The sequence below is a fragment of the Notolepis coatsorum genome (assembly GCF_963971535.1).
Source record: "Notolepis coatsorum genome assembly, chromosome: 4".
NCBI lineage: Eukaryota > Metazoa > Chordata > Actinopteri > Aulopiformes > Paralepididae > Notolepis > Notolepis coatsorum.
The window spans coordinates 112551911-112577805 of record NC_140168.1 but is presented as its reverse complement, the minus strand read 5'-3'; the positions used below and the strand labels follow the sequence as shown (position 1 = coordinate 112577805).

Below are 25895 nucleotides of genomic sequence, written 5' to 3'. Positions count from 1 at the left end.
CTCTCTCTCTCTCTCTCACCCTCCGTCTCTCACAGGATATCTCTCTCACCCTCTCTCTCTCTCTCTCTCTCTCTCACCCTCCCTCTCTCACAGGATATCTCTCTCTCACCCTCTCTCTCTCTCTCTCACCCTCCCTCTCTCACAGGATATCTCTCTCTCACCCTCTCTCTCTCTCCCTCCCTCTCTCACAGGATATCTCTCTCTCTCACCCTCCCTCTCTCTCTCTCACCCTCCCTCTCTCACAGGATATCTCTCTCACCCTCCCTCTCTCTCTCTCTCTCTCACCCTCCCTCTCTCACAGGATATCTCTCTCACCCTCCCTCTCTCTCTCTCTCTCTCTCTCTCTCTCTCTCTCTCTCTCTCTCTCTCTCTCTCTCTCTCTCTCTCTCTCTCTCTCTCTCTCTCTCTCTCTCTCTCTCTCTCTCTCTCTCTCTCTCTCTCTCTCTCTCTCTCTCTCTCTCTCTCTCTCTCTCTCACAGGATATATCTCTCTCTCACCCTCCCTCTCTCACAGGATATCTCTCTCTCTCACCCTCCCTCTCTCACAGTCTCTCTCTCTCTCTCTCTCTCTCTCTCTCTCACAGTCAATTCAATTCAATTCAATTCAAATGGCTTTATTGGCATGACGTACTTCTACATGTTGCCAAAGCAAATGATTAATATTAAACATAGACATGGGGTCTGAGGCGTATTGGGGGTCCCTGGGAGGTATTTGGCTCCTGATGGGGTCTGGGGCGTAGTGGGGGTCCCTGGGAGGTCTTTGGCTCCTGGTGGGGTCTGAGGCGTAGTGGGGGTCCCTGGGAGGTCTTTGGCTCCTGGTGGGGTCTGAGGCGTAGTGGGGGTCCCTGGGAGGTCTTTGGCTCCTGGTGGGGTCTGAGGCGTAGTGGGGGTCCCTGGGAGGTCCTCTGGCTGGTGTAAGATGGATGCTTTGACGGCCCAGTGCCACATCTTTTAGTGTTTTTGTAAACATGCCCACTGCCTGCTTTTTTAAGTGGGAGTAGTCGTACAGGTGCTCAGGCGTTATGGATATATGATGTGCAACGTGTACATTTGGGAGTGAGGCACATCCTCTGGTGATGTCAGCGTTCACCCTATTGATGGTCTTGGGGTGAAAGTCTCTGCGGGGTAGCAGGGACGCGGGAAGGGGGGGTGCGGGGGGTGCTGCAGCACCCCCTCAATTATTGCAAAAAAAAAAAAAATGTATGGCAGTATTTATATATTTGTATATACTGTAACTGTATAACTGTAACACTGTATATTATAAGTTAATCCTGCTCAAAGCACATCACCATTTTAATAGTGTGTGTATTGAGCCGTACTGTATTGTAGCCATTCTCCAATCTGTTAAATAAAGTTTTCATTCATTCATTACACTACTGTATGTACACAATCATACGTGTAAAACCGAGTAGATTTTCGAGTGATGACAGACTGTCACAGACTGATTGAATGACAGGTGAAACAACTAATTGTATTCACCTCCCGTCTCCCGCCCTTCCCACGCGCCACGAACCACTGAGCTACTGTGATACAGTGCTTGCGCAGTCAGTCGATTTGAGCTAGTAGTCAGAGTCAGACTTTGCTAGCACAGAATGTCTCACTCGCAGAAAAGAAAAATATCAGATTTATTTTCGAAACGTCCCGCCGGTCCCAGTGACAGTCCCACTAAATCTGATAAACGTCAGAGAGAGACAGAGACGACAGGTTCAGCCTCAGCATCAGGTATTGAAGAGTTAACTGAGTCTGTTCCCCTATACCCCCCCTCGGGCGCCAGGGGCTTCCACTGAGGGGCTTCCACTGAGGGGTGATGCAAATAGGGATGGGGTGTTATGGCAGCTCATGATGGAAAGAGTGCGCACCGAGTCTGATCCCGAGTTGAAGAATTGGCTCCAAAAGAGAGACAACTGGATGTCCAACAACATCCAAAACGAAATCTTACAGCTGCTTGCCCATGATATTCAGCGACAAATTAGAGGCAAAGCATCCAAAAGCCCAATCTTTGGCTTGAGCGCTGACGGAACCACTGATGTCACTCACTGGAAAAGAACAATTCTCGTGTAATATACAGTTAGCCAATGACAACTTGGAAGCTCAGAACTTCTTTTGGGGTTTTTACAATGCCCGGCCCAGACACAACAGCCGAGACGCTGTTTTTGTGTATAAAATACTTTTACGCCTCGACCTGCCCATGGAGAGGCTGATAGGATACTGTTTTGATGGGGCCAGCAACATGTCTGGGGGGTACAGGCTAGACCAGGGGTTCCCAAATTTTTCAGGCCGCGACCCAAAAAAAAACGGTGTCAGAGAGCCGCGACCCCCACTATTATAGGAGGTAAAAAAAAAAAATTTAAATGGAAATGTATGGTTGAAACATGCAAACGTTCAAACGCACACACACTAATAAGCATTGGAGGCTTTTAACCAGGGCCGGACTGGGGAAATCATTCAGGCCAGGAAATATAGCCCCAGTCAGGCCACTTTCTAAGCAGGGGGTCTGGGGGTCCCCCACCAGGAATTTTTTTGTTACAAAGACTTAATTTCCTGCATTCTGGTGCAGGCATTTTTTTTATTTGTACCCTTTAAATGCCAGTGTTTGTGATGGCATCACAACTTATTGTTAAAAAACAGGCTAGCATATGTATGATTAGCAACAACACAGATTTTTATGGATTTTCAGTTTTTTGTAATTGATAAATACAATATTTTATTCAACTTCAGCCCTGATCATAACACCACATATTCATTTTATAATTCTAACCCTTTAAATGCCAGTGTGTGTGATGGCATATATTTGCAATATATCAAATGCAAAGTAAATTTTTCTGGGGGGGATTATTACAGGCTAGCATGTGTCAATGATTAGCAGTTTTTCGTAAGGATCCCGTCTCCACCAATCACATGCGGCTCCCTTTGTGTGTGTGTGAGAGCAAGAGAGAGAGAGAGAGAGAGATAGTTCTCCAACTTGTGTGAGTTGCAGTGATCTCCTGGTTGTTCCCCACCTAGGTTATCTAACTATTGCGCTGGTGCAAATATAAACACTGGCCTGGCCTGCTTCTAAGTTCAGTGGCCTGACCGCAAAAAAAATAAAAAACTTTTTTTTTTTTTAGTTTTTTTTTTTATCTGGCGACCCCCCAGCACCCCCTGCCGTTTTATAGTTCCCGCGTGCCTGCGGGGTAGCAAGGTTGAGATGGTGATGCGTGAGTCTGGGAAGGTCACAGCTGCTTTCTCTGCTACTCTGGTGACCAGACTACCAACCTTTTCCTGTTCCTCCCGCAGGTTGTTGGTGCCAGTGTGGATGAGAATATGGCCTGGTGTGCCAAACTCGGGGTGCGCAAGGATCTGCAGTGCATCCTCTAATGTGGGGCACCAGATTTTGGACACTTTTGTGTTTGGGAAAAGTTTTTGTTCTTGGATGAACTTGCCGTTTGAGTAGGATAGCAACCTCAGTGTCCTTTTTCAGGGTGGTGGGCTGACGGTGTGAGATGCTGGGGGAGGAGGGGGCCTGGGGGGCTAGAAGGCCTCTCTCGGCTGCCTCCTCACTGGGTGGTGGGGGCTCGGTGGTGGGAGGGTTGAGGGAGGAGGGGGCCCGGGGGGCTAGAAGGCCTCTCTCGGCTGCATCCTCGCTGGGTGGTGGGGGCTCGGTGGTGGGTGGGTTGTGGGAGGAGGGGGCCCTGGGGGCTTGAAGGCCTCTCTCGGCTGCATCCTCACTGGGTGGTGGGGGCTCGGTGGTGGGTGGGTTGGGGGAGGAGGGGGCCTGGGGGGCTTGAAGGCCTCTCTCGGCTGCATCCTCGCTGGGTGGTGGGGGCTTGGTGGTGGGTGGGTTGGGAGGGGTGAGGGGTTGTGGCTGTTCTGTACTGGTAGACATCAGCTTCACCATGATGGCTGATATTTCCTTTGACATCTCGTTTCTCACCTGCATTATTTCCCGCCTCATGATGTCCTTTGTTTCCCTAAGTTCTGTGGTGAGGGCCCGGTTGTCCTTCTGCAGGCTGGAGATCTGTTCCCTCAGCTCCTGTGTAGCAGACTCCAGCTGGTGCTTCCACTGCTGGAGGTCAGGGTGTGGTGTGGGGCTGGTGGAGAGCTGCTGTTCTCTCAGCTCAGTGATCTCCACCTCTAGTAGAGCCAGTCTGTCTCTCAGGAGGCTGACGGTGTGGTGGTCTGGGTGCTGGTTGTTATGACCAGGAATAGGGGATACCTGGCTCTCTGTTGTCGGGGTGCCTGTGGTGATGGGAGAGCTCAGAGTGCTTCCTGTGTCCTTTCTAGATGCTGCCCCCTTCTTCAGAGTGGGGAAGTCCTGTCCAAAGGAGCCAAGGGCAGCTTTGTTACCTTGCACCATGACCGTACCATTTTGGTAAAAGTTGACAGTCGACAGGACTTCCGGTATGAGAGCAGACGGGTAACACACGTGCGATAGAGCTCCTGGTCAAATGAGCGAAAAAACGGATAAAAAAGGACCCGAAAAGTAATTAAAAATGAAAATGCACACGAGAAGTAAGGAAGAGACAACGATTGTGAAGGAAAGAGAAATGGAGAACACACGAGAAGAAGAGAATTTGAAGAAACAGAGTCCCCGAAGCGAAGCCGAGAAAAGACAGGCGGAAGAAGGGGGAGGTCCCGCCGAGGCAGACACGGGAATGCCAGGATGGGCCGTGGTCATGCAGGCCGGGATACTGGAGAACATAACAGCGGCGATAAAACTGAACACGGACACGATAAGGAATGATATTGGGAAGCTACGGGAGGAATTGAGGAAGGAACAGGAGGACTTCAGAGGCGAAATGAATACAGAACTCAAAAGGGTGGAGGAGAAGATGGCAGAACAGGACAGAAACGTGACAGAGTTACAGACTAGGACGGCACAAGCGGAGGAATGGAACACGGAGATACACGAGGTATTAACATGTGCGATTCAGAAACAAGAACAGATGGAGACAAAGATGTCGGACATGGAGGGGAGGTCACGGAGAAATAACATCAGAATATGGGGATTGAAAGAAGGAGTCGAAGGGGAATCGGTGACCCATTATGTAGAAAAGCTTATCAAGGAGCAATTGAAGGAGACGGGACTGGAAAAAATGGAGATTCAGAGGGCCCACAGGGCGTTGGCTCCGAGACCGAAACCGGACAGACCTCCGAGAGCGGTGATTATTAACTTTCTAAGATTTGAGATTAAGGAATTGATACTCAGAACCGCGTGGACCAAGAAGATTGAAATCGAAGGGAAAAGACTATCGTTTGATCACGATTACTCGACAGCGGTAGCAATAACACGCAGGTCCTACACGGGACTGAAGAAAACTCTGAAAGAAAACGGAATGAGATTCCAGTCACCCATGACCTCGCTAAGGATTCACTGGGAGGAAGGGGCGGTGACGTATGCGATGGCACGAGAAGCGGCGCAGGAGATGAGACGAAGGGGGATGCAGATGACGGAAGACGGAGAAGGACGGAGACAGGAGGACCAGACGCGGAGCCTGCAGCAGAGATTAGAGGGGGCATGCAGATGGACCAGAGCAGGAGACCGAAACCAGGGAGAGGAGGGAGGAGAGAGGAGAAGGCCGAGGTGAAACGTGACAGACCGAAGGCGGAGACGGATGAGGAGGCCAGAGACGGAGAAGGAGGGGAGAGGAGGCGGGAGGAGGCGAACGGATGAGTACACGCACAAGAGATTGAAAAAACTATTCAAATAGAGACAAAATATAGAAACTGAAATAACATATGCATAAACACACATTCCCAGGTAGAGGCAAGATATAGAAATGAACATAACGTATACATGGACACATAATACACAAGCTGATGGAGGAAATAAATGGAAATATAACTAGGTTTGATAGGCGAGACACAGAACATACTGAAACAAATACATAGACACACGCTGTGAGTAACACAGTTGGGAGGGATTAAGGGGATAAATGGACATCACATAGAAAATAGAGGGGAGGAAAAGGAAGTAAAAAGGGGTACACAGGAGACACCGCACACGGGTATGGGAGGAAGGAGGGACATTGAAACATATGAGTCACATTGAGAGGGACCAGGAAAAGAGGGTCTTTGGTCAGAAGGAAGGACAGAGCGCTTTTGACCAGGAGCTCGACAGCAAAAAAAAAAACAGTAAGAAAGCTGGACAAATATGACGAGCGATTGGGGGTAAGGGTTTCAAACCCCCAAGCCGTCAGGAGGGGGCCTCTCGCTAGGAGAGCAATTACCCCTCACCCACCAGCAGGGGACAGGGGGGGACACAGGGACCCCCCGAACGCCTTGGGAGCACTTTATGTAAAGTTTATGTTAGCGGAGGCTCCAACCGGAGGGGGGAATGAGTGTGACATGGGGGGGACTGACAGACGAAAGAAGAAGAAAGATGACAATGGTTAAAGGTATAAAAATGATGTCGTTAAACGTTAATGGAATGAATAATGCGATAAAGAGGGGCAAAGTGATGTTGAAATGTAAAAAAAGTGAGATGGAAGTGATTTTTCTGCAGGAGACACATTTGGTAGCACAGGATCATGAGAAACTGAAGAGATTTGGATATGAAAATGCATACTATAGTTCCTTTAAACAAAACCCGAGGAGAGGAGTAATCACGTTAATCAAAAACAGTCAAATTTGAATTGATCAAGGAAGTAAGAGACAAGGAGGGTAGGTTTGTTCTGGTGAAGGGGAAAATGGAGGGCCAAATGGTTACATTAGTGAATGTTTATGCACCCCCAGAGAGTGAGAGGGATTTATATGAGACCATTTTTGATATGATAGTGATGGAACTAGAAGGGATATTGATATGCACAGGAGATTTTAACGTAGTACTGAATCACGACCTAGACACCACGAGTACTAGAAAAGGACGAGCACCCATCAGTAGATATATGAATATTCAGATGACGGAAATGGGAATTACAGACGTTTGGAGGGGGATGCACGCCATGGACAGGGAATACACACATTACTCACACCCACACGTGACATATGCGAGAATAGACTACTTTTTGATGACGACGGGGGACAGTTACAGGGCACGGGAGAGCAGTATAGGAGTGGCGGACATATCGGATCACAGTGCCATATATCTGACAGTAGATCTAGAAGGGAGACGGAGGAACACGATCTGGAGACTAAATGTAGGAATATTAAATAACAAGGGGGTGGTGAGTCCGATCAAGGAGGAGATAGCCAGATATAAGGAAGAAAATGACAACGGGGCGGTAGACCCGAACATTCTATGGGACACACTGAAGGTAGTTATAAGGGGGAAATTGATGGAAAAAACAGCAATGCTGAAGAAGGCCAGAACGGAGACATATCACAATCTGATAGGGAAGCTGAAGAAGCTAGAGGGGAGACACCAGATATCAAAAGAACAGGAAACGCTCGGAGAAATCAAAGAAGTAAAGGCCAGGATAAATAGGGAATTATTGACGGAAATAGAAAAGAAAGCGAGGTTCATGAAACAAACGTACTATGAAGGGGGACCAAAAGCGACCAGACTGTTGGCTAGGAGAATTAGGACGCAACAGAAGTTGAACACGATACACACAATAAGGGATACAAAGACTAATGAAATATTGAGGGACCCAGCTGAAATAGAGAGGACATTTAGAGAATACTATGAGAAATTATACACACAGCCAAAAGCAGCGGGAGAAGAGGAAATAGAAACATATCTGGAGAAGCTAGAGTTACCATCGATAGGGAAAGAACAGAATGAAGAATTAAATAAAATAATTACGGAACAAGAACTGGAAGAGGCAATTAGTAGAGCTAAAAACAACAAGTCTCCGGGGAGCGACGGATTCCCATCGGAATTCTATAAGACATTTAGAACTGAATTAGCACCCATGTTAGGGGCGGCGTTCAGACACACGATGGAAGAGGGTAAAATGCCCCCCTCGTGGAAGGAAGCCATAATCACCACGATACCGAAGGAAGGGAAGGATAGGGAATTATGTAGTAGTTTCAGACCTGTGTCCATACTTAACGTGGATTACAAGATGTATACATCGATAATATCAAAGAGATTTGAGACGTTTATGCCAGACATTATAGATGAAGATCAAACTGGATTTATTAAAGGGAGACAGACACAGGACAACGTGAGAAAGACATTACACATAGTAGAGGAGATACAAAAACAAGGGGGTAGCGCGGTACTGATTAGCCTAGATGCAGAAAAAGCATTCGACAGTGTGAGCTGGACATTTTTATATAAAACATTGATGAGGTTCGGACTGAACGGGAGGGCGATGAAGATGATCAAGGCGCTATATCAAGAACCGACAGCGAGGGTTAAGGTGAATGGCAGCTTGACGGATAGAATCAGATTAGAGAGGGCTACCAGACAGGGATGTTGTCTCTCACCGACGCTCTTCGCCGTTTTCATAGAACCACTGGCACAACTGATCAGACAGACCGAGGACATCAAGGGAGTAAGGATAAAGGGAACGGAATATAAACTAGGCCTATTTGCAGACGACGTGATAGTATACATGAGGCAACCAGACAAGAGCTTCCCGGCACTGATGGATCTACTGAAGGAATATGGCCACTACTCAGGATACAAACTAAACGTGACAAAGACACATACCTTAGCATGGAACTATACCCCAACGACGGAAATTAGAGAACAGTACGGGATAAGATGGGACATGGACAAGATTAAATACTTAGGGGTGAACATCACGAGAGGGGTGGAGAAACTGTTTGAGGCGAACTATACACAGATAAATCAGAACATCAAGAGAGACTTAGAGAGATGGACAGTAATGCCCTTGGACTTCAATTCAAGAATAGAGGTCATTAAAATGAACATACTATCAAGGTTACTGTACCTGTTCTAGTCACTACCGATACAAATACCACAGAATCAATTCAGGGAGTGGGACAGACTGATATCGAGGTTCATATGGGCGGGGAGAAGACCACGGGTCAGATATAAAACACTACAACTACCAAAGGAAGAGGGAGGGATGGCAGTACCCAGCCTACAAGATTATTACTATGCAGCACAACTGAGAGCAGTGACGTGCTGGTGTAACGACAGATATGAGGCAAGATGGAAAGACATTGAAAAAGAAGGGGAGGGATACAAGGTACAAGCTCTGGTGGGAGATAGGGAACTATTTAAAGATAAAGAGGGACTATTAGATCCAATCACCAAATGCACCTTGAACATATGGAACAGAGTAGTAAAAACACACAAATTGGAGAAGCAGTCAGGGGTCCTGAGATGGGTAGCACATGACAAGAGATTCAAACCAGGGAGGTTAGACCATGGATTCAGAAGGTGGGAGAGGGAGGGGGCAACAGCGATATGCAAAATGATAGAGAAGGGGGAAATGCAAACACTACAAAAATTTAAGGAGAAATTTGGACTAGAAAACAAGGACCACTTCAGATATCTACAGATTAGAGATTACTATAATAGAGAAATAAGAGGGGACAAGGAAGAAGAACAGAATGGAATAATTAGGATGATAGTAAGGGCATACGAAGGAGGGAAAGGAAGGGTAATATCAGCACTGTACCGGGCTATAATGACCAGCAAGGGACACACGACCGATTATATAAGGGAGAAATGGGAGAGAGAACTAGAGATAGGAATAACAGGGAAGGAATGGGGGAACATATGCGAGGTGCAACATTCAACAACAGGATCGAGGATATGGAAAGAATTTGGATGGAAAAACATAATCAGATTCTTTATAACCCCAGAGCTGAAGGGAAAATATGCACCAACACAAAGAGCATGCTGGAGGATGTGTGGGAAGGAGGGGGCAAATCACACGCACATATTCTGGGGATGTCAGAAGCTGAAGGGGTATTGGGAGGAGATAGGGGAGGCAATGATCAGAATATTAGGATACGGGTTACCACAAACAGGACTGGTGCTTTACTTAGGAGACCTGACACACGAGGGAATACAAGGGGGGGACAAATATTTAATAAAGATAATGTTGATAGCGGCCAGAAAAGCAATAACGAGACTGTGGTACAAGGAAGACCCACCGACAATAGCACAATGGGTAGGAATAGTGGAAGAGATACAGGATATGGAGAGGATAACACACATGCTGAGGTTACAGGAAGAGAAATTTGGGGAAAGATGGGTAAAGTGGGAGGATTATAAAGGGAATGAAAACGACATCACAGAGGAAGAACCAAATGCAACACAAGAGGGCAAAGGGTAAAGGAGGAAAGAAGTTCAAGGAGGGTCTCTGAACCCATGTCACACAACTATGCTGTAGTTAGCATTTTCTATTTTTTTGGGGGTATTACAATTGCTTTATGTTTTTATACTTTATTATTTATGTCTGTTTAACGGTGAGATATTAATATTCAGGGATGATGTGGTTTGTGTATGGGTGAATCAAAAGGCAAAGTGAAAGTTAATAAAAAAAAAAAAAAAAAAAAGGACGAAGGATAAGGGAAGAAAGAAGCTCAAGGAGGGTCTCTGGACCCAGATCACACATAAAAGCCTTAGTCAGTATTTATCATCTTTGAGTAGGAATTACTTGTTTATGCCTGTTTAAGGGAGATACACAATCAGCCTTTGTATTAAGTACCTGGAAAACAACTGTAGGGGAACCAGACAACTAACCATGATACCCATGTAAATATTTATGTGCACTGTTTTTTCTTTTTGTTTTTATTGTGATGTTAGTTTCTTTTTTTTTTTTTTTGTAAGTGCTGTTTGTCTAAAACTGTTAATAAAAATTTAAGTTTAAAAAAAAAAAAAAAAAAAAAAAAAGTTGACAGTCAGGAACCTTCTCTCTTGGTCCTTGTCTTCATCCTCAAAGATCTGAAGTTGTCTTCCCTTGCAGATCCCTTTCTTGATTACGAAGCCGTAGTGCTTTGATGTGGCTGTATGCCATGCAGTGACCTGCTCGGTGTAGAAGAGCAGGTTGGTAATAACACCAGTGTTTTTAGAGCGGTCAGCATATAGAGTCTCTCTCTCATCCTCCCTCTCTCGCAGGATCTCTCTCTCTCTCACCCTCCCTCTCTCACAGTCTCTCTCTCTCTCTCTCTCTCTCACCCTCTCTCTCTCTCTCACCCTCCCTCTCTCTCTCTCTCACCCTCCCTCTCTCACAGGATATCTCTCTCTTACCCTCTCTCTCTCTCTCTCACCCTCCGTCTCTCTCTCTCTCTCTCTCCTCACCCTCCCTCTCTCACAGGATATCTCTCTCTCTCTCTCTTTCACCCTCCGTCTCTCACAGGATATCTCTCTCTCACCCTCTCTCTCTCTCTCTCCCTCTCACCCTCCCTCTCTCACAGGATATCTCTCTCTCACCCTCTCTCTCTCTCCCTCCCTCTCTCACAGGATATCTCTCTCTCTCTCTCTCTCTCTCTCTCTCTCACCCTCCCTCTCTCACAGGATATCTCTCTCACCCTCCCTCTCTCTCTCCTCACCCTCCCTCTCTCTCTCTCTCTCTCTCTCTCTCTCACCCTCCCTCTCTCACAGGATATCTCTCTCACCCTCCCTATCTCTCTTTCTCTCTCTCACCCTCCCTCTCTCACAGGATATCTCTCTCTCACCCTCCCTCTCTCTCTCTCTCTCTCTCTCTCTCACCCTCTGTCTCTCACAGGATATCTCTCACCCTCCCTCTCTCTCTCTCTCTATCTATCTCTCTCTCTCTCTCTCTCTCTCTCAATTCAATTCAATTCAAAAAGCAAAAAGCTTCAAAAAGCTCTCTCTCTCTCTCACACCCTCCCTCTCTCTCTCTCTCTCTCTCTCTCTCTCTCACCCTCCCTCTCTCACAGGATATCTCTCTCACCCTCTCTCTCTCTCTCTCTCACCCTCCCTCTCTCACAGGATATCTCTCTCACCCTCCCTCTCTCTCTCTCTCTCTCACCCTCCCTCTCTCTCTCTCTCTCTCTCTCTCTCTCTCTCTCTCTCTCTCTCCCTCTCTCTCCCTCTCCCTCCTCGTTACAGCTGGTTCATGTTCCTGTTCTCATCACAGGCAGGAGGAGGAGAGACCTGAAAGTTTAATGACCGGGTCACTGAAGATGGCGCTCCATTACCTTCCTTTGTGCCCGTTTGTAGATCCAGCTCCGTAGACGGCTCAGGGTCTCCTTCCAGTTTCATTCAGACCCTCGAGGATCAGTTAATTCCCCAAACATTTTTGAATACACAAATGTGGCTGGGGGAACTGATTCACTCAGCATGAATGGACTATAGGTCAATAAAAACAATAAAAAAAAATTAGATTAATTTAGATTATAATCGATTATGACATTTTCAAATCGATGCAGTTGAATCATCACATTATCGTCACAAATTCTTTTGAAAATAGCACCCCCTAATGGCAAAGATCTGAAATGTTACATATAACATTGGGCATTAATGGTTAAACTTAAGTTTCAAGTTCAAGTTTCTTTAATAGTTGTCATACAGAAGTACAGAATACTTTTGTACAAAATGCTTCTTACTGTTGCGCTCCAGAGACTGTGCAAGACAAGATACGTATGAAATAAAAACATAGTAAAATTAGAAGTAAAAAAAAAAGGAGGTCACAGTGTTCAGTTTAGACATATGTACAATGTTCGATGCAGAATAGACGTAGTTACCATACAATATACAATACTGTGCAGTGTACTAATATACAATACTATATAGTGCAAGGCAGAAATGGAGAAATGGGACGAGGTGCAATTTAGGTACAATTCACAGTAGGTGTACGAGTTGTAGTGCAAATCCTTTATCAATAAATATAAAGTGTAAGTGTGTTTGTGTGATCTAAAGTGTGGAGAGTGGGTGCTGCAGTGTGTTGTTTGTTTGAGTGAGTGTGTGGGTGTGTGTGCTGTGTGCATTTGATGGTTGTTGCATAGTGTTTATTGTTCGTTTAGTAGCCTGTGGCCTGGGGATAGAAGCTTCTTCTGAGTCTTTCTGTGCTCGCCTTAAGACTCCGGTATCGCTTGCCTGACCGCAGCAGTTCAAAGAGGCAGTTGTTCGGGTGGCTCGAGTCCTTAATAATTCTCTTAGCCTTCCCCTTGCACCGCTTGTTGTAAATGTTCTGGAGGGTGGGAAGCCCCCCTCCAATTGTGCGTTCGGCTGAACGTGTCACTCTCTGTAGTCTGCTACGGTCTTGTGCAGTGCTATTCCCAAACCAGGAGGTGATGTTGCCGGTCAGGATGCTCTCTATTGTACATGAGTAGAAGTTCCTAAGGATCTTCTGACTGACTTGGAACTTCCTTAGGCGCCTGAGGAAGTAGAGGCGTTGTCGTGCCTTCTTAAATGTTACATATGTCACATTGGGCGGTAATCATTAAACATATTCCTCATTGGAAAATAAATCAAGCTGACGATCTCTTTCCGTTTGTCTTTTTATTTGCATTTCCTCAAACTATAACTTTCCTTGTTCTGTTTCCCATAACTTTCCCTACGGTTTAAAAAGAAAAACACAACATTTTGCTGAACACAACTGAATAAAAATAAATAAGATGTTACCTCCTATAAAGTGCAGGTGATTAACTGTTACCTCCTATAAAGTGCGGGTGATTAACTGTTACCTCTTATAAAGTGCGGGTGATTAACTGTGTGTGTGTGTGTCATGTATGTAACATGCGTGTCTGTGTTTCCTCTACCAATGTCCCACCAGCTCGGTTCACCATGAATAATGCAAGGATCACGTTCAGAAAACTAACACCTGTCTCCGTGTGTGTGTGTGTGTGTGTGTGTGTGTGTGTGTGTGTGTGCGCGTGCGTGCCCGCCCGCCCGCCCTTGTTTGTTTAGTAATCTGCCTGCCAAGCCAGCGCAGGAGGCCCAGAGACACCGGCAGCAGCATGAAGAGATGGTGGTGCAGGCAAAGAAGAGAGGTGAGCCTCCTCCCCCCGGTGCTGTGGTTAACCCTGTAGCACTCTAACTAAAGGGACAGTCCACACTAAAACCACTCTGTAGCACTCTAACTAAAGGGACAGTCCACACTAAAACCACTCTGTAGTGTTCTAACTAAAGGGACAGTCCACACTAAAACCACCCTGTAGCGCTCTAACTAAAGGGACAGTCCACACTAAAACCACTCTGTAGCGCTCTAACTAAAGGGACAGTCCACACTAAAACCACTCTGTAGCGCTCTAACTAAAGGGACAGTCCACACTAAAACCACTCTGTAGCGCTCTAACTAAAGGGACAGTCCACACTAAAACCACCCTGTAGCGCTCTAACTAAAGGGACAGTCCACACTAAAACCACTCTGTAGCGCTCTAACTAAAGGGACAGTCCACACTAAAACCACCCTGTAGCGCTCTAACTAAAGGGACAGTCCACACTAAAACCACTCTGTAGCGCTCTAACTAAAGGGACAGTCCACACTAAAACCACTCTAGCTGTCTAACTAAAGGGACAGTCCACACTAAAACCACTCTGTAGCGCTCTAACTAAAGGGACAGTCCACACTAAAACCACTCTGTAGCGCTCTAACTAAAGGGACAGTCCACACTAAAACCACCCTGTAGCGCTCTAACTAAAGAGACAGTCCACACTAAAACCACCCTGTAGCGCTCTAACTAAAGGGACAGTCCACACTAAAACCACCCTGTAGTGCTCTAACTAAAGGGACAGTCCACACTAAAACCACCCTGTAGCGCTCTAACTAAAGGGACAGTCCACACTAAAACCACCCTGTAGCGCTCTAACTAAAGGGACAGTCCACACTAAAACCACCCTGTAGCGCTCTAACTAAAGGGACAGTCTACACTAAAACCACTCTGTAGCGCTCTAACTAAAGGGACAGTCCACACTAAAACCACCCTGTAGCGCTCTAACTAAAGGGACAGTCCACACTAAAACCACTCTGTAGAGCTCTAACTAAAGGGACAGTCCACACTAAAACCACTCTGTAGCGCTCTAACTAAAGGGACAGTCCACACTAAAACCACCCTGTAGCGCTCTAACTAAAGGGACAGTCCACACTAAAACCACTCTGTAGCGCTCTAACTAAAGGGACAGTCCACACTAAAACCACCCTGTAGCGCTCTAACTAAAGGGACAGTCCACACTAAAACCACTCTGTAGCGCTCTAACTAAAGGGACAGTCCACACTAAAACCACCCTGTAGCGCTCTAACTAAAGGGACAGTCCACACTAAAACCACTCTGTAGCGCTCTAACTAAAGGGACAGTCCACACTAAAACCACCCTGTAGCGCTCTAACTAAAGGGACAGTCCACACTAAAACCACCCTGTAGCGCTCTAACTAAAGGGACAGTCCACACTAAAACCACTCTGTAGCGCTCTAACTAAAGAGACAGTCCACACTAAAACCACTCTGTAGCGCTCTAACTAAAGGGACAGTCCACACTAAAACCACTCTGTAGTGTTCTAACTAAAGGGACAGTCCACACTAAAACCACCCTGTAGCCGTCTAACTAAAGGGACAGTCTACACTAAAACCACTCTGTAGCGCTCTAACTAAAGGGACAGTCCACACTAAAACCACCCTGTAGCCCCCTAACTAAAGGGACAGTCCACACTAAAACCACCCTGTAGCCCCCTAACTAAAGGGACAGTCCACACTAAAACCACCCTGTAGCGCTCTAACTAAAGAGACAGTCCACACTAAAACCACCCTGTAGAGCTCCAACTAAAGGGACAGTCCACACTAAAACCACTCTGTAGCGCTCTAACTAAAGGGACAGTCCACACTAAAACCACTCTGTAGTGTTCTAACTAAAGGGACAGTCCACACTAAAACCACCCTGTAGTGTTCTAACTAAAGGGACAGTCCACACTAAAACCACCCTGTAGCGCTCTAACTAAAGGGACAGTCCACACTAAAACCACACTAAAACCACCCTGTAGCGCTCTAACTAAAGGGACAGTCCACACTAAAACCACACTAAAACCACCCTGTAGCGCTCTAACTAAAGGGACAGTCCACACTAAAACCACCCTGTAACGCTCTAACTAAAGGGACAGTCTACACTAAAACCACCCTGTAGCGCTCCAACTAAAGGGACAGTCCACACTAAAACCACCCTGTAGCACTCTAACTAAAGGGACAGTCCACACTAAAACCACTCTGTAGCGCTCTAACTAAAGGGACAGTCTACACTAAAACCACCCTGTAGAGCTCTAACTAAAGAGACAGTCTACACTAAAACCACCCTGTAGCGCTCTAACTAAAGGGACAGTCCACACTAAAACCACCCTGTAGCGCTCTAACTAAAGGGACAGTCCACACTAAAACCACTCTGTAGCGCTCTAACTAAAGGGACAGTCCACACTAAAACCACTCTGTAGCGCTCTAACTAAAGGGACAGTCCACACTAAAACCACCCTGTAGCGCTCTAACTAAAGAGACAGTCCACACTAAAACCACCCTGTAGCGCTCTAACTAAAGGGACAGTCCACACTAAAACCACCCTGTAGTGCTCTAACTAAAGGGACAGTCCACACTAAAACCACCCTGTAGCGCTCTAACTAAAGGGACAGTCCACACTAAAACCACCCTGTAGCGCTCTAACTAAAGGGACAGTCCACACTAAAACCACCCTGTAGCGCTCTAACTAAAGGGACAGTCTACACTAAAACCACTCTGTAGCGCTCTAACTAAAGGGACAGTCCACACTAAAACCACCCTGTAGCGCTCTAACTAAAGGGACAGTCCACACTAAAACCACTCTGTAGAGCTCTAACTAAAGGGACAGTCCACACTAAAACCACTCTGTAGCGCTCTAACTAAAGGGACAGTCCACACTAAAACCACTCTGTAGCGCTCTAACTAAAGGGACAGTCCACACTAAAACCACTCTGTAGCGCTCTAACTAAAGAGACAGTCCACACTAAAACCACCCTGTAGCGCTCTAACTAAAGGGACAGTCCACACTAAAACCACTCTGTAGTGTTCTAACTAAAGGGACAGTCCACACTAAAACCACTCTGTAGCGCTCTAACTAAAGGGACAGTCCACACTAAAACCACTCTGTAGTGTTCTAACTAAAGGGACAGTCCACACTAAAACCACCCTGTAGTGTTCTAACTAAAGGGACAGTCCACACTAAAACCACCCTGTAGCGCTCTAACTAAAGGGACAGTCCACACTAAAACCACACTAAAACCACCCTGTAGCGCTCTAACTAAAGGGACAGTCCACACTAAAACCACACTAAAACCACCCTGTAGCGCTCTAACTAAAGGGACAGTCCACACTAAAACCACCCTGTAACGCTCTAACTAAAGGGACAGTCTACACTAAAACCACCCTGTAGCGCTCTAACTAAAGGGACAGTCCACACTAAAACCACCCTGTAGCACTCTAACTAAAGGGACAGTCCACACTAAAACCACTCTGTAGCGCTCTAACTAAAGGGACAGTCTACACTAAAACCACCCTGTAGAGCTCTAACTAAAGAGACAGTCCACACTAAAACCACCCTGTAGCGCTCTAACTAAAGGGACAGTCCACACTAAAACCACCCTGTAGCGCTCTAACTAAAGGGACAGTCCACACTAAAACCACTCTGTAGCGCTCTAACTAAAGGGACAGTCCACACTAAAACCACTCTGTAGCGCTCTAACTAAAGGGACAGTCCACACTAAAACCACCCTGTAGCGCTCTAACTAAAGAGACAGTCCACACTAAAACCACCCTGTAGCGCTCTAACTAAAGGGACAGTCCACACTAAAACCACCCTGTAGTGCTCTAACTAAAGGGACAGTCCACACTAAAACCACCCTGTAGCGCTCTAACTAAAGGGACAGTCCACACTAAAACCACCCTGTAGCGCTCTAACTAAAGGGACAGTCCACACTAAAACCACCCTGTAGCGCTCTAACTAAAGGGACAGTCTACACTAAAACCACTCTGTAGCGCTCTAACTAAAGGGACAGTCCACACTAAAACCACCCTGTAGCGCTCTAACTAAAGGGACAGTCCACACTAAAACCACTCTGTAGAGCTCTAACTAAAGGGACAGTCCACACTAAAACCACTCTGTAGCGCTCTAACTAAAGGGACAGTCCACACTAAAACCACTCTGTAGCGCTCTAACTAAAGGGACAGTCCACACTAAAACCACTCTGTAGCGCTCTAACTAAAGAGACAGTCCACACTAAAACCACCCTGTAGCGCTCTAACTAAAGGGACAGTCCACGCTAAAACCACCCTGTAGCGCTCTAACTAAAGGGACAGTCCACACTAAAACCACTCTGTAGCGCTCTAACTAAAGGGACAGTCCACACTAAAACCACCCTGTAGCGCTCTAACTAAAGGGACAGTCCACATTAAAACCACCCTGTAGCGCTCTAACTAAAGCGACAGTCCACACTAAAACCACCCTGTAGCGCTCTAACTAAAGGGACAGTCCACACTAAAACCACTCTGTAGCGCTCTAACTAAAGAGACAGTCCACACTAAAACCACTCTGTAGCGCTCTAACTAAAGGGACAGTCCACACTAAAACCACTCTGTAGTGTTCTAACTAAAGGGACAGTCCACACTAAAACCACCCTGTAGCCGTCTAACTAAAGGGACAGTCTACACTAAAACCACTCTGTAGCGCTCTAACTAAAGGGACAGTCCACACTAAAACCACCCTGTAGCCCCCTAACTAAAGGGACAGTCCACACTAAAACCACCCTGTAGCCCCCTAACTAAAGGGACAGTCCACACTAAAACCACCCTGTAGCGCTCTAACTAAAGAGACAGTCCACACTAAAACCACCCTGTAGAGCTCCAACTAAAGGGACAGTCCACACTAAAACCACTTTGTAGCGCTCTAACTAAAGGGACAGTCCACACTAAAACCACTCTGTAGCGCTCCAACTAAAGAGACAGTCCACACTAAAACCACCCTGTAGCGCTCTAACTAAAGAGACAGTCCACACTAAAACCACCCTGTAGCGCTCCAACTAAAGAGACAGTCCACACTAAAACCACCCTGTAGCGCTCTAACTAAAGAGACAGTCCACACTAAAACCACCCTGTAGCGCTCTAACTAAAGGGACAGTCCACACTAAAACCACCCTGTAGCGCTCCAACTAAAGGGACAGTCCACACTAAAACCACTCTGTAGCGCTCTAACTAAAGGGACAGTCCACACTAAAACCACTCTGTAGCGCTCCAACTAAAGGGACAGTCCACACTAAAACCACCCTGTAGAGCTCTAACTAAAGGGACAGTCCACACTAAAACCACCCTGTAGCACTCTAACTAAAGGGACTGTCCACACTAAAACCACTCTGTAGCGCTCCAACTAAAGGGACAGTCCACACTAAAACCACCCTGTAGCGCTCCAACTAAAGAGACAGTCCACACTAAAACCACCCTGTAGCGCTCTAACTAAAGGGACAGTCCACACTAAAACCACCCTGTAGAGCTCTAACTAAAGGGACAGTCCACACTAAAACCACTCTGTAGTGTTCTAACTAAAGGGACAGTCCACACTAAAACCACTCTGTAGCGCTCTAACTAAAGAGACAGTCCACACTAAAACCACCCTGTAGCGCTCTAACTAAAGGGACAGTCCACACTAAAACCACCCTGTAGCGCTCCAACTAAAGGGACAGTCCACACTAAAACCACTCTGTAGCGCTCTAACTAAAGGGACAGTCCACACTAAAACCACCCTGTAGCGCTCCAACTAAAGGGACAGTCCACACTAAAACCACCCTGTAGAGCTCTAACTAAAGGGACAGTCCACACTAAAACCACTCTGTAGCGCTCTAACTAAAGGGACAGTCCACACTAAAACCACCCTGTAGAGCTCTAACTAAAGGGACAGTCCACACTAAAACCACTCTGTAGCGCTCTAACTAAAGGGACAGTCCACACTAAAACCACTCTGTAGCGTTCTAACTAAAGGGACAGTCCACACTAAAACCACTCTGTAGCGCTCTAACTAAAGGGACAGTCCACACTAAAACCACTCTGTAGCCGTCTAACTAAAGGGACAGTCCACACTAAAACCACCCTGTAGCGCTCTAACTAAAGGGACAGTCCACACTAAAACCACTCTGTAGCGCTCTAACTAAAGGGACAGTCCACACTAAAACCACTCTGTAGCCGTCTAACTAAAGGGACAGTCCACACTAAAACCACCCTGTAGCGCTCTAACTAAAGGGACAGTCCACACTAAAACCACCCTGTAGCGCTCTAACTAAAGGGACAGTCCACACTAAAACCACTCTGTAGCCCCCTAACTAAAGGGACAGTCCACACTAAAACCACCCTGTAGCCCCCTAACTAAAGGGACAGTCCACACTAAAACCACCCTGTAGCGCTCTAACTAAAGAGACAGTCCACACTAAAACCACCCTGTAGCGCTCTAACTAAAGAGACAGTCCACACTAAAACCACTCTGTAGCGCTCTAACTAAAGGGACAGTCCACACTAAAACCACTCTGTAGCGCTCCAACTAAAGGGACAGTCCACACTAAAACCACTCTGTAGCGCTCTAACTAAAGGGACAGTCCACACTAAAACCACTCTGTAGCGCTCTAACTAATGGGACAGTCCACACTAAAACCACCCTGTAGCGCTCTAACTAAAGGGACAGTCCACACTAAAACCACTCTAGCTGTCTAACTAAAGGGACAGTCCACACTAAAACCACTCTGTAGCGCTCTAACTAAAGGGACAGTCCACACTAAAACCACCCTGTAGCGCTCTAACTAAAGGGACAGTCCACACTAAAACCACCCTGTAGCGCTCTAACTAAAGGGACAGTCCACACTAAAACCACTCTGTAGCGCTCTAACTAAAGGGACAGTCCACACTAAAACCACCCTGTAGCGCTCTAACTAAAGGGACAGTCCACACTAAAACCACTCTAGCTGTCTAACTAAAGGGACAGTCCACACTAAAACCACTCTGTAGTGTTCTAACTAAAGAGACAGTCCACACTAAAACCACTCTGTAGTGTTCTAACTAAAGGGACAGTCCACACTAAAACCACCCTGTAGCGCTCTAACTAAAGGGACAGTTCACACTAAAACCACTCAGTAGCGCTCTAACTAAAGGGACAGTCCACACTAAAACCACTCTGTAGCGCTCTAACTAAAGGGACAGTCCACACTAAAACCACTCTGTAGTGTTCTAACTAAAGAGACAGTCCACACTAAAACCACCCTGTAGCGCTCTAACTAAAGGGACAGTCCACACTAAAACCACCCTGTAGCGCTCTAACTAAAGGGACAGTCCACACTAAAACCACTCTGTAGCGTTCTAACTAAAGGGACAGTCCACACTAAAACCACTCTGTAGAGCTCTAACTAAAGGGACAGTCCACACTAAAACCACCCTGTAGCGCTCTAACTAAAGGGACAGTCCACACTAAAACCACTCTGTAGCGCTCTAACTAAAGGGACAGTCCACACTAAAACCACCCTGTAGCGCTCTAACTAAAGGGACAGTCCACACTAAAACCACTCTGTAGCGCTCTAACTAAAGGGACAGTCCACACTAAAACCACTCTGTAGCGCTCTAACTAAAGGGACAGTCCACACTAAAACCACTCTGTAGAGCTCTAACTAAAGGGACAGTCCACACTAAAACCACCCTGTAGCGCTCTAACTAAAGGGACAGTCCACACTAAAACCACCCTGTAGCGCTCTAACTAAAGGGACAGTCCACACTAAAACCACTCTGTAGCGCTCTAACTAAAGGGACAGTTCACACTAAAACCACCCTGTAGCGCTCTAACTAAAGGGACAGTCCACACTAAAACCACCCTGTAGCACTCTAACTAAAGGGACAGTCCACACTAAAACCACTCTGTAGCGCTCTAACTAAAGGGACAGTCCACACTAAAACCACTCTGTAGCGCTCTAACTAAAGGGACAGTCCACACTAAAACCACCCTGTAGCGCTCTAACTAAAGGGACAGTCCACACTAAAACCACCCTGTAGAGCTCTAACTAAAGGGACAGTCCACACTAAAACCACCCTGTAGCCGTCTAACTAAAGGGACAGTCCACACTAAAACCACCCTGTAGCCGTCTAACTAAAGGGACAGTCCACACTAAAACCACCCTGTAGCGCTCTAACTAAAGGAACAGTTCACACTAAAACCACCCTGTAGCCGTCTAACTAAAGGGACAGTCCACACTAAAACCACCCTGTAGCGCTCTAACTAAAGGGACAGTCCACACTAAAACCACCCTGTAGCCGTCTAACTAAAGGGACAGTCCACACTAAAACCACTCTGTAGCGCTCTAACTAAAGAGACAGTCCACACTAAAACCACCCTGTAGCGCTCTAACTAAAGGGACAGTCCACACTAAAACCACCCTGTAGCCGTCTAACTAAAGGGACAGTCCACACTAAAACCACCCTGTAGCCGTCTAACTAAAGGGACAGTCCACACTAAAACCACCCTGTAGCGCTCTAACTAAAGGAACAGTTCACACTAAAACCACCCTGTAGTGTTCTAACTAAAGAGACAGTCCACACTAAAACCACTCTGTAGCGTTCTAACTAAAGGGACAGTCCACACTAAAACCACCCTGTAGCGCTCTAACTAAAGGGACAGTCCACACTAAAACCACTCTGTAGCGCTCTAACTAAAGGGACAGTCCACACTAAAACCACCCTGTAGCGCTCTAACTAAAGGGACAGTCCACACTAAAACCACTCTGTAGCGCTCTAACTAAAGGGACAGTCCACACTAAAACCACCCTGTAGCCGTCTAACTAAAGGGACAGTCCACACTAAAACCACTCTGTAGCGCTCTAACTAAAGGGACAGTCCACACTAAAACCACCCTGTAGCGCTCTAACTAAAGGGACAGTTCACACTAAAACCACCCTGTAGCGCTCTAACTAAAGGGACAGTCCACACTAAAACCACTCTGTAGCGCTCTAACTAAAGGGACAGTCCACACTAAAACCACTCTGTAGCGCTCTAACTAAAGGGACAGTTCACACTAAAACCACCCTGTAGCGCTCTAACTAAAGGGACAGTCCACACTAAAACCACTCTGTAGCGCTCTAACTAAAGGGACAGTCCACACTAAAACCACCCTGTAACCGTCTAACTAAAGGGACAGTCCACACTAAAACCACCCTGTAGCGCTCTAACTAAAGAGACAGTCCACACTAAAACCACTCTGTAGCGTTCTAACTAAAGGGACAGTCCACACTAAAACTACCCTGTAGCGCTCTAACTAAAGGGACAGTCCACACTAAAACCACCCTGTAGCGCTCGAACTAAAGGGACAGTCCACACTAAAACCACCCTGTAGCGCTCTAACTAAAGGGACAGTCCACACTAAAACCACCCTGTAGCGCTCTAACTAAAGGGACAGTCTACACTAAAACCACTCTGTAGCGCTCTAACTAAAGGGACAGTCCACACTAAAACCACCCTGTAGCGCTCTAACTAAAGGGACAGTCCACACTAAAACCACTCTGTAGCCGTCTAACTAAAGGGACAGTCCACACTAAAACCACTCTGTAGCGCTCTAACTAAAGGGACAGTCCACACTAAAACCACTCTGTAGCGCTCTAACTAAAGAGACGGTCCACACTAAAACCACCCTGTAGCCGTCTAACTAAAGGGACAGTCCACACTAAAACCACTCTGTAGCGCTCTAACTAAAGGGACAGTCCACACTAAAACCACTCTGTAGTGTTCTAACTAAAGAGACAGTCCACACTAAAACCACCCTGTAGCGCTCTAACTAAAGGGACAGTCCACACTAAAACCACTCTGTAGTGTTCTAACTAAAGAGACAGTCCACACTAAAACCACCCTGTAGCCGTCTAACTAAAGGGACAGTCCACACTAAAACCACTCTGTAGCCGTCTAACTAAAGGGACAGTCCACACTAAAACCACTCTGTAGCGCTCTAACTAAAGAGACAGTCCACACTAAAACCACCCTGTAGCGCTCTAACTAAAGGGACAGTCCACACTAAAACCACTCTGTAGCGCTCTAACTAAAGGGACAGTCCACACTAAAACCACTCTGTAGCGCTCTAACTAAAGAGACAGTCCACACTAAAACCACTCTGTAGCGCTCTAACTAAAGGGACAGTCCACACTAAAACCACCCTGTAGTGTTCTAACTAAAGGGACAGTCCACACTAAAACCACCCTGTAGCGCTCTAACTAAAGAGACAGTCCACACTAAAACCACCCTGTAGCGCTCTAACTAAAGGGACAGTCCACACTAAAACCACCCTGTAGCGCTCTAACTAAAGGGACAGTCCACACTAAAACCACTCTGTAGCGCTCTAACTAAAGAGACAGTCCACACTAAAACCACTCTGTAGCGCTCTAACTAAAGGGACAGTCCACACTAAAACCACTCTGTAGCCGTCTAACTAAAGGGACAGTCCACACTAAAACCACCCTGTAGCGCTCTAACTAAAGGGACAGTCCACACTAAAACCACCCTGTAGCGCTCTAACTAAAGGGACAGTCCACACTAAAACCACCCTGTAGCGCTCTAACTAAAGGGACAGTCCACACTAAAACCACTCTGTAGCCCCCTAACTAAAGGGACAGTCCACACTAAAACCACCCTGTAGCCCCCTAACTAAAGGGACAGTCCACACTAAAACCACCCTGTAGCGCTCTAACTAAAGAGACAGTCCACACTAAAACCACCCTGTAGCGCTCTAACTAAAGAGACAGTCCACACTAAAACCACTCTGTAGCGCTCTAACTAAAGGGACAGTCCACACTAAAACCACTCTGTAGCGCTCCAACTAAAGGGACAGTCCACACTAAAACCACTCTGTAGCGCTCTAACTAAAGGGACAGTCCACACTAAAACCACTCTGTAGCGCTCTAACTAATGGGACAGTCCACACTAAAACCACCCTGTAGCGCTCTAACTAAAGGGACAGTCCACACTAAAACCACTCTAGCTGTCTAACTAAAGGGACAGTCCACACTAAAACCACTCTGTAGCGCTCTAACTAAAGGGACAGTCCACACTAAAACCACCCTGTAGCGCTCTAACTAAAGGGACAGTCCACACTAAAACCACCCTGTAGCGCTCTAACTAAAGGGACAGTCCACACTAAAACCACTCTGTAGCGCTCTAACTAAAGGGACAGTCCACACTAAAACCACCCTGTAGCGCTCTAACTAAAGGGACAGTCCACACTAAAACCACTCTAGCTGTCTAACTAAAGGGACAGTCCACACTAAAACCACTCTGTAGTGTTCTAACTAAAGAGACAGTCCACACTAAAACCACTCTGTAGTGTTCTAACTAAAGGGACAGTCCACACTAAAACCACCCTGTAGCGCTCTAACTAAAGGGACAGTTCACACTAAAACCACTCTGTAGCGCTCTAACTAAAGGGACAGTCCACACTAAAACCACTCTGTAGCGCTCTAACTAAAGGGACAGTCCACACTAAAACCACTCTGTAGTGTTCTAACTAAAGAGACAGTCCACACTAAAACCACCCTGTAGCGCTCTAACTAAAGGGACAGTCCACACTAAAACCACCCTGTAGCGCTCTAACTAAAGGGACAGTCCACACTAAAACCACTCTGTAGCGTTCTAACTAAAGGGACAGTCCACACTAAAACCACTCTGTAGAGCTCTAACTAAAGGGACAGTCCACACTAAAACCACCCTGTAGCGCTCTAACTAAAGGGACAGTCCACACTAAAACCACTCTGTAGCGCTCTAACTAAAGGGACAGTCCACACTAACCACCCTGTAGCGCTCTAACTAAAGGGACAGTCCACACTAAAACCACTCTGTAGCGCTCTAACTAAAGGGACAGTCCACACTAAAACCACTCTGTAGCGCTCTAACTAAAGGGACAGTCCACACTAAAACCACTCTGTAGAGCTCTAACTAAAGGGACAGTCCACACTAAAACCACCCTGTAGCGCTCTAACTAAAGGGACAGTCCACACTAAAACCACCCTGTAGCGCTCTAACTAAAGGGACAGTCCACACTAAAACCACTCTGTAGCGCTCTAACTAAAGGGACA

General features: G+C 46.6%; 1 protein-coding gene across 3 annotated transcripts in view; it reads left to right on the top strand.

Annotated features, from left to right (window-relative positions):
• The window catches only part of tbc1d14 (TBC1 domain family, member 14), a 206705-nt gene that overhangs the window by 120273 nt on the left and 60537 nt on the right, over positions 1 to 25895 (top strand). For all 3 annotated transcript variants that reach the window (XM_084312894.1, XM_084312895.1, XM_084312896.1), the window contains one exon: positions 13726 to 13808. In XM_084312894.1, the coding sequence (XP_084169020.1) occupies positions 13726 to 13808 (83 nt within the window). The remainder of the gene's footprint in view (positions 1 to 13725; positions 13809 to 25895) is intronic.